The sequence below is a fragment of the Suillus subalutaceus genome (genome assembly GCF_016647625.1).
Source record: "Suillus subalutaceus strain FC151 chromosome Unknown DFJ58scaffold_30, whole genome shotgun sequence".
Classification (NCBI taxonomy): Eukaryota; Fungi; Basidiomycota; class Agaricomycetes; order Boletales; family Suillaceae; genus Suillus; species Suillus subalutaceus.
The window spans coordinates 2,362-11,832 of NW_024540279.1; the positions used below are offsets into that span (position 1 = coordinate 2,362).

At 46.9% G+C, this 9,471-nt stretch overlaps 4 protein-coding genes across 4 annotated transcripts; 3 read left to right on the plus strand and 1 right to left on the minus strand.

The window, feature by feature from the left end:
- Positions 1–246: 246 nt before the first annotated feature.
- DFJ58DRAFT_725789 (uncharacterized protein) lies at positions 247–906 on the minus strand (the record flags this gene model as incomplete). Its single annotated transcript, XM_041385292.1, has 1 exon — positions 247–906. The coding sequence occupies one exon, from the start codon at positions 904–906 to the stop codon at positions 247–249; it is 660 nt and encodes a 219-aa protein (XP_041245897.1).
- A 1,322-nt stretch (positions 907–2,228) lies between these two features.
- Positions 2,229–3,402, plus strand: DFJ58DRAFT_839741 (uncharacterized protein; the record flags this gene model as incomplete). The annotated part of the gene is made up of 7 exons (XM_041392554.1): positions 2,229–2,376; positions 2,433–2,499; positions 2,544–2,635; positions 2,801–2,889; positions 3,005–3,235; positions 3,263–3,310; positions 3,364–3,402. 7 exons carry the CDS (start codon positions 2,229–2,231, stop codon positions 3,400–3,402), a joined length of 714 nt encoding a protein of 237 aa, XP_041245898.1.
- Positions 3,403–5,363: 1,961 nt separating this feature from the next.
- On the plus strand, positions 5,364–5,733 carry DFJ58DRAFT_725792 (uncharacterized protein; the record flags this gene model as incomplete). The annotated part of the gene is made up of 2 exons (XM_041385293.1): positions 5,364–5,382; positions 5,438–5,733. 2 exons carry the CDS (start codon positions 5,364–5,366, stop codon positions 5,731–5,733), a joined length of 315 nt encoding a protein of 104 aa, XP_041245899.1.
- A 57-nt stretch (positions 5,734–5,790) lies between these two features.
- On the plus strand, positions 5,791–6,150 carry DFJ58DRAFT_725793 (uncharacterized protein; the record flags this gene model as incomplete). The annotated part of the gene is made up of 1 exon (XM_041385294.1): positions 5,791–6,150. One exon carries the CDS (start codon positions 5,791–5,793, stop codon positions 6,148–6,150), a length of 360 nt encoding a protein of 119 aa, XP_041245900.1.
- Between the last annotated feature and the right edge of the window lie 3,321 nt (positions 6,151–9,471).

Sequence of the window (9,471 nt, forward strand, 5' to 3'; positions counted from 1 at the left end):
ATTATGTAGGTCGGGTGACCCGTATAATACGGGATTTGTCACTGAAGGGGCTCGGGGACGTACCTGGGTTGGGGTCTAGTAAGACTTGGCGAGCTCGAATGGCCGCACGTCCTACTGCCTGGTCCACCTTGGGGGGGAGGTGGGCCATGGCTATGGAGCTGTATGTTGGTTGAGTGCTTGCTTGCGTGGTTGGAGGAGTCGAGAGCATCTGGGTGGATAGGTTGTTGATACGTTCTTGCGTGGTGTCTAGAGAGGGTGTGTGAGTACTTTGATGGCGTTCTGGCAGTCCGTGACTGATGCATAGAGAGCATCTGCTGCCTCCTTGAGGCGTTCTGCGGCTATTGATACCCCTCCTTCCTGCTCCGTACATTCATCTCTTGCTAATTTGTGAAGTGGACCAGGGTATCCTCTGCCTTCTGGGCCATATTCGCTAGTGCTTGTGAGGCTGCTGTGGACTTCGGCTACTTGGGGTGCCAAAGCTGCTATGGTGTGGTCTACCAACCAGTAAGTTAGAGACTCGGCCAAAGAGTCAGCAAGGGTAGTAGCCAGATATTGGGCGGCTGCGTCTGCTATCTCGCAAGTGATGTGTTTCTTCAAAATGAATGCTACAGCCCTGATTGCAGTGATAACTGGTACTGGGGTGGCCGAGGACATCTGGGTGATATAGAACAGGATGGATACTAGGTGTGTTAGCGTATATGGCTGGCCTTCTTGACATAACATTTTGGAGGTTAAGAAGTTTTTAGTGCTGTCGGTGTCCATGACATTGCTAGGTGTTGCTATGATGTCTTCAAGCGAAGTGGTTGTCTGGGTGGTTTTGCAGGTGTTGGGGCCAGTGGTTGTGGATGGGGAGGTAGGTTTGGGTGGTCCTGTACCGCTACCAAATGACGGTTTTCCTGGGGGCATGTTAGTTTGGTCTCTGTTTCTGTACTTGTCTATTATTTTTGAGGTTTTCTATGTTTTTAGTGAGTCTGGGGAAAAGGTCTATGTATGTTAGTATGCTGTGTAGGGGCACCGTTTGGCGGCCCCTCGACGCTGTTGAGCGCTGTGAAAGAGAAATAGCTACTAGGCGCATTAGAAACTAGCGCTACTTATCCAAATAGGCGCGAGTGTAGTATTCGACCCAAGAGGACTGCTATTGAAGCAACTCCCTTCAAATATGCAAGGGTAGCGATGATGATGCAAAGGGCTAATAACCTATAGCGACCTAAGACCAAAAACCAATGAGTAGCGCTGTAGCGATCAGTGACTAGCGACAAGTGAGTTCTGACAGAGAAATGTGCGTATAAGTGAGGAGCGCTATGCAAGTTGTCCTATGCGATAGCACTATGCGACGTCCGACTAGTGACAGCGAGAAGAAATTAAAAGAAGGGAAAGCGAGGAATAAGGTATGATAGTGCAAGTGGAATGCCCGATAGCGACTAGATTATAGCTCGACTACCGACAACGATCCCGACGTTGCAAAAATCAAACTTATGAGGGGACTTTAGCGACACGCACTCAAAGCAAGTCAAGCAACACGCGATCAGAGAGATTGGCAAGAGCGGAATCGATTGCACCAAATCTAGGATATAGCGACTAAAGTGACTCCGACACCAGCAAAGGTCCGGGGAAGGGAAGTACTGTACTGTATGTGCGACGGGTTGTTTTATCATACTGCGTAAAAGTTCAGGAATGCGTAGGTGAGAATAGTAGCGACACTGATGAAGGCACGATGTAGCGACAGGTAATAAGACATGCAGCGCAGCAGAACACGAGGATGCATGTAATAAGACCTGCAACTGATGAGTAGCAACATTTAAGGAAAAATAACGCACCAGCAGAGGTAGGTGGACATAGGCAGGACATGGGAGGATGGAATACCTAGGCGTCGGGCCGGGCAGCGCGCTATGGGAGAAAAGCGGTTCCAAAGTGGATCGCTTGTGAGCTAAATAGCGCTGGTGACTAGCGTTTTACTCCTTTCCTCAAGGTAAGGCAAAGTGTGCCTATGACACTCATACGCACCTAGCGCTGGTATGATTGTCACAGCGCGATGTTGAAATTGAGTTTCGGGGTCCTAGTCGGGGTGCCACTTGGTTCAGGTCCAAGAAGCGATCAAATGAGGTTTATGGGCCAAAGGCACTTGCGACTCGTGCCATCAAGGCCCATGAAGAGCAGCATGCCCAACTGCAAGGCTAGTTTATTTTTATTAGCCAATTTCAAAGACTTACAGTTCTACTTCTACAGCGATGTCCCCTGAGGAGTGCCATAGGCTTGAGGCACTTGCCCAGCAACAGGCAGGTAGCCACACTTTTGACATGGACTATGACAATGACAACACGGACTTTGGCAATATATTGGATGGCACTCACACAATTGAGATCAGCCATGCAGGAGGTGAGCTTGAGGATCTCGCAAGAGAGATAACATATTCACTAACCTTGCATTGATAGAAAATCTGCAAGCAAACAAAAATGCTGTGTGGATCACCAGACTCGCAGGGATCACATTAAGTGCCATGTTGATGCCTTTGATCAACAAATGTTTGGACTTACTCAGCACAGGTTTAGAAGCTTCTTAGAGGTTCATAGGACTCACTGGTCGCATGTGGATCCTAACTCAAGCTCTTGGGATGTTCAAGTCATTGATGTTTATTGTAAGTTTCATTTCCGGATTGCATCTATTGGCTAACATATAATTTAGACGCTGAGAAGGTCTCAGTAACTATTGCTTCAACCAACCACTTTGTCCGCATCTGCTCTCATCTGCTTTGGCATCATCCCTTGCTCCCCGATATCACCATCTGTCGCTCTTTCTATAGATGCTTTGGAACTGTACCATGTGGCTTGGTTGCGGAATCCTCACTTTTCTATTCAAGCATTTGTGAAGTCCATTTGTGACTTGCATGGTGTAAGTCTGTTTTGCTTGTTATATTGGCATCGCTCACTTTTCACTCAAGACTGTCTTTCATAGGTACTTATCATGCCAATTTTCAATATCATTTGACCTCTATCTGCAATTGCAGACTCGTGTGGACTCTCTCATCAATACTGCGATCCATCGCAATTCTCCTGACTGGCATTTGAGGAATGCTTGCCCCTGCTGCACGTATGAGCTGCAAAATGAGCCTACAATGACTTTCCGCCTGCTCTATGCCACGGATGGCAATGACTCACTCAAGAGGGTCTCGCAACGACTGATAGGCGCTGATGGAAATTATTTGGGGCCATCAATCAAACTTCCTACTACACAATGGGTGTGCAACAATTGTTATCTTTCTCAGGAGTATGTTGATATGTACGCGAGTCCAGCACAAAGTGAGGAGTATTCGGTAAGACCATGCTTTCATTTTCAGAAATTATGTACATTGACAACTATCTACAGGTAGAGCATTCTGACGAGGAGAACCCGTGTGCTGGGTGATGGAAGAATATGGACAATGAGAAGACAAAGAGATCATGGGGGGTTTACGATGAAACAGGCATTTTCCTTGCTGTCTGTCATCATGGTTTCTGTTTGCTTATCGCCGACATGGTCCAAAGTGGTGAACTGTAAGTCGGACTTCGTTTCTTTCAAATTTGTACTGACATTTTCATTACAGTGCTAAGTATCCGCTTTCCGTTGTCGCCAAGCTGCTTGATGCCTTTGGCACAGATCTGAGCAGTGGGTATGATACTGGATGTCAATTTAAAACCACCCTTGACAATAGCGCATTAGGTCCGCTCACTTGCTCTCTTAATCATACTTGTTTGGTCGGAGTCTTCCATGGACACGCACACAAATGCCTCTGCCAGTTGTATCATCTCGCAACATATGTATCTGGTCTTGGACTTGAGGACCTCGAAACTTGTGAACGCACCTTCTCAAAATCCAACACTCTAGCATCAACACTTCATTATGCCAGTGTGTTTCACCATCAGCAGCTCATCACAGCATATTTCGAGCATAACGATGAGTATGAAGTCTATCCCAGTCTTGGTAAGTTTTTTCGTGACTTAGTTCAAACGCAACAGTCTGATTCAACCTTAGGAAACTTTCTATATAATAACTACAAGCAGGCGCTGGACATTCTCTCAGACGGTGAGATCAACCTCAAGAAGCTCATGCAAGACATCCATATCCCGGTGTGAAAAACACAACCTGACTAGGCACTTGTGAAGGTACTCAGCCAGTATATGTCTAAGCTCTGCCTATGCTGCTATACTTGCAAACAATAAATCAAGAACGTTCGACCCAAGGGAAAAGCTACTAAGGACAACTCAAGATAAAAAGACCCAAAAGAGCGCTAAAGTGCGGGAATAGCACGTCGCAAGATAGAGCGCTAATGCGCAGGAAAGAGCGGAAGTCAGGAAAGCGGACACTGAGTCAAAGGAGGGTAATGGATAGCGAGTGTGATCAAAGGTATTGATTGCAAGGGAAAGTCAAATAGGGGCCATAGAGCACAACTAAAGGGTGACTACTTCTAAGTAAAACCTAAGGGAAGGAAATACAGTCGAAGGGAAGTAATGTCAAAGTAGTCACCATAGGCTTCTTATACTAGTAAACTATACCATCTCGGACTCGGAAGGGATAGGATATACATGTAATAAGACTGTAGCACTTTTTACAAACTCGAGGCAAGGCAAATTACATACCAATGAGGTAGGATGGACCATGGATGGATTCTGACATTTCGGGTGATTCCTAGAGCGCGAGAACAGCGCGCTGGACTAGCGCTAGGCACGGGAACAAGCGCTAGATAGAGCAGACATGCACTAATGCTCTTATAGACACATTGCTGGTAGTTCTGATAGCGCTATAAGCGTGGGAATAGCATCGGATAAGTCGCGGGAGCATGAATAGCGCTGCGGGAATGTGCGCGCATAGTGCGGGAAAGTGCGGAATAGCATCGGACAAGGGTTATGGCTGAGACAAGTGAAGACTGCTGATAGGGGAGTAGTGAATGATATGAGGGATAACTTTGGTCCACCTATTGAAGGCTTATGCAGGTATACATGCCTAGCGCCAATATGATTGTCACACCGGACAAGTCTGTGTTTGAACAGTGGTTGCAAGAAGAAAGGGATTACCTGCATGGCCTGTGCAGTGAGCTGGAACACAAGACATTGCAGATGGAGTATTGGCAGAAGTTAGTGAACCTTGCTGCTAGCCAGTAAGTCTTTCTTTCGCTGACTCTACGTGTACTAACATTTTCTTGGGGCCAGGAATAACCTTGACAGCGCAAGATCTATCTGGGCATCTGCAACACCATCAAGCGCTTTGTTTGGCACGACAGACGCTGCCACAACTCACAGAATGGAGACGGCCCACAGAAAAGAAGATATCAACATGCTCTCGATACTTTAGAAGGATTAGTTGTCACTCACATCTTTGAGTTGACAAAAATGAATCGCTCTGGTACAGGTGACTGTTATTCTACTTGACTGTGGCTTCTTTACCTGATGGTCCCTTCATCTAGGCTACAAATTGCGAAAGCACATCGCAAAGGTGTTGCAGACTCGCTCTGCAGCCATTCACACAGCTCTCAACCAGTATAATACAGCAGCGCTTGCGCTCACTCCACCTTGTCGAACTCTTAAATGGGATAAGGTAATTGAATACACATTCCTGGCCAACTTTGACCTACTGCAAGACACTCAGGAAGACATGTCAGAGCGTCCATGGGCGACACCAGCTGCTCGACAAGCAATGGACCTGTACTTCAAGATGTGTCGTGCCAAGGAGGAGATACTTCACGTCAACGTCGAGATTTGATGTCTCGTAATGTACATTTGAGATGAGGACCACTACTTATGTGCTTGTGAAGCACAAATGCTGCCATCAGAACCTGCACTTGCTTATCAGATTGGTGCTCAAAGTCTGATACGTGGTAGGGCCAATGGCCACCTTTTGCGGCATCTGGCACAGTTTTCCAAACTCCCTGGATTCAGCAGTTGTGTGGTTCCTGGAGAAAGTTCCAAATCGTCTCCTGGGGATAGCGCCAGCACAGCGCAGATTGTCATTCCAGCTCACATCCACATGCACAATACCATCACTCAATCACTCACTATTCCATCTCATACAGATGTCCTAGAGGTTCAGGATGAACTGGAGGAAAAAGAGGAAGATTCTGAAGTGGTAGAAGCGGCTGCACAAGCCCTACATGATGTTTTGCGGGTGTCTGCAGACTGATTCATTTGTACTTTGGCATGTTTGGGAGGGGGAGGGAGAGCATGTCCTTAGGAGGGGTTCCAAAACATTTGTGACATATATTTCAATAGAATTGTATACAGTATGCTTACCATGACATTGTGCAAAAAATCTGACGCGAAATGGTGAAGGGAAGGGCTGATATGCGAGCTCACTGTGGTAGACAGCGAGGACGAAGGTTTACGGGACTTGCCGAACGTCGTCGGGGTCAGGAACGTCACATTGCCGGTGGGAATGATATTAATAGCATGCCGGGACATTGCCGAGGTACCTAGTGCCTAATTAGTACCAACTACTGTTGATTTTTGCTAAGTGCCCACGCTAAATACCCAGCAATCATCCATCCAAGCGCTATATTGCTGTATCTACTTGTACTTAGAGGCGCCCAGGCAACCAACATCCACATCTAATTACAAGAGTTACGTGGGAGTCACAGGTCAACACGGTTAGGTCAAGCAAGGTTTCTGCCGACGTAGGCGGCAATTCTCGAGTTAATAACATGCTTGTTAATGACCCTACGCAACCACTTGATTTTTAACATAGGTTAATAACATTGGGATGACTTATCATCCGTACCCTAGCCAGTACGCTGCCTGCTAGTCTGGATGTTCTGAAATCAGGTCATTCAGGTCGCTTTGCACTTTTCCTGATGTTGGGAAACTCAGCATTCGGGATTACTAAGCAACTAGTGCCGACGTTGCCGCTGCATTGTCTTCCTTGCTTACGCCCTGGCCTCAGCATGGTCGCCACAAAATCATTCTGACCTTTCTTGCTGACGTACTCGATCCCGGGCCCCGGCAGTAGCAGTCACATCCCAAAATTTTCCTTCTTCCAGAGGTAATTGTAGGCTATATCCGACACGATCATTTATTTTCTCCGGACGCACCGGGATAACCTATGACGGAAGTCGATCTGGTTAGCAAGCAGGCCAAAGACACCAACCAGTGACAGTACGACACGGAGGAGTGTGTCGATAAATTTATAACTAGGTTCTCACTTTGAGCTCACTCTTGGATCTCGCTGAGATCCAGGATGCGATTTGAAGACAAGGTTACCCTTGGACATTGAATATTGGCTTCTTGGAGTGCGGAATGCGACACGTGGGGAAGCATGACTGGCAAGACGGGATAATGAGGCCAGCGTAACACGGGAACTAAACGGTAAGAAATTTGCACGGCGCAGTAGTCAGAATGACGCTATGACGTAGCAGGATATGGGTTCAAGCAAGGTCACTGTGAAGTGAGCGGGAAACATGGAAGGCATGCGGTGAGCTATTGTCAGTTCATTGTATATTCAAGATAATGTCTAACGGAATGCACTCCAGATGCTCAGTCTATACTGTATATAAGCTGTGGCGGGAAACGCATGCAGAAGCACATTCGGATAAGCAAAAATTCCAGTGCACTTCAAGACTGAATTGACTGGAAAGTCCGTTGCACCCTGGTGAATGCGCGTCGGGTCCTGCTGAGAAACATCGAATCGTAAGTGATGACTTCGGACTGCCATGGGTGAAAAGCCTTGTTGGCACTGCGCTTGGTAGTCGTTGAGTATGTTAACATTTATCACTCCGTCACGCTATGACTAATTATTCCGAACCGTACGTTTTGAACGATATGACACAGTATGACACTTACTCGTTTATTCATGCATACCAGTCCGAAGGCAGAGGGCCATTTCATCCAACAATCAAATTGAAAACGATCACGCTGGGTCGCCAGCAAGGTCACCACGCTGGCATAGTACCCAGGGGCATACCCTATGTATCATGCTCGAAGCTACTTCAGATCCAAAGGTATGTTTAATGCCACGTAACTTATGCCGCGTCGCGACCACGTTATTTCACCTGGCCCAATCCACGGACCACAAGTATATCAAAAAGGAACCTGTCTTCCTTCGTCCGCCCACTAGTAAAGGAGACCGGTAGGGCGGACGATCTGACATGGATATGAAATTTTCGTTTGCTGATGTGTGCGCTGCTGGCGGTTTCAATTACTGACCTTAGTCATCGAAATCAGAACCGGATTGAACGGTACCCCGAGCCATATATTGGCAACGATGGTCGCAAGCAGGCGTGCAGGGCTACCCTCAGCACGGCCACTGTTCACGAGCCAAAATGGGCATGAAGTGCCGCCTGCGAGTCATCAATTGGTCTTCAATTTGCGAACGATATATATATTTATGGCCAACGTCTTTCTCAAAGTGCTTCGGCCTATTTGCTGTGCTGTTCTTATAAGTATATCTTCCTATCTTGATCATACTATGGTCACGTCTCACGGTCCAGCCATTCCTCAGGCCTCGGTTTAAGTGCTATGTATAATTCATCTGAGGACTGCCGCATCTGATGCACAAGTCCGTTCTTCTGGCATCCAGTCACGTTTCGTCACCAGAAAACTGTACTTTGTGATCCTTTATCCAGAACCTCCGAGTCATGCATCCTGTTGTTGATATTCCAATCCAATCGTTCGATTTGGAGTTCACTTACTTTCCTCATTGGTGGGCTTGCAAAATAAGTACTGCCATAATTTTCGTGAGTCCTGCACGCCTTAAGAGCAATTTAACCTCATCCTAGCGCTACGCCGCGGCTGTTGCTGGCATCTTATATCACTCTAGAGCGATACCAGCTCACTTTTCCGCGGCTTCGAAGAGTTTGCGGTGGATCATGGGATTGAACGTGCAGCGTCCCTTTGTAAGGTGCTACAACTCAGTACTCCCATGCCTACTACAAAGGCTAAGGCGGCGATATAAAGTGTTACCGTCATTGCCTTAGCCTTTGTAGTGGGCATTCTATGCGCTTGTTGTCGACAAGTTCCCTACATTGGCACTTGACGGTGAGTTTACGCCACTTTTATCCCCAGGGTCAGTCGTGACTGCGGATGTTTGTGAAAATCAGGTTTGTATATCAGGCAACTTCGGTGACATCTATGTTGACGTTTGGCATTAGGTATCATCATATTTGTAACCGAGGATAGGTGGCAGTCATCTTATGATTTTGTTTATCTAAACTCATATGCATGACGCCCACCCTCGGAACTTTGATGCTTGGGTTCCAGGCAGTGCTCTTATTTGTATTTGAATGCAATAGTTCGGCTCCGCTGGCATCCTGTTAAAAACTCTTGTACTACCGCTCTGAAGCAGCTGCATACTTGACTTTCAATAGTTTGAAGCTATACTCGCAGACCTCTTTACGTGGTGGCACGCAGTGTGAAATTTCTAATCAAGCGATGTATGTCATAGGCTGTATTGCCTGGGAAGCTCATTGCGTTTAATGACATCTGGTGGTCGCCGATGCCGTTCACTCTTTCT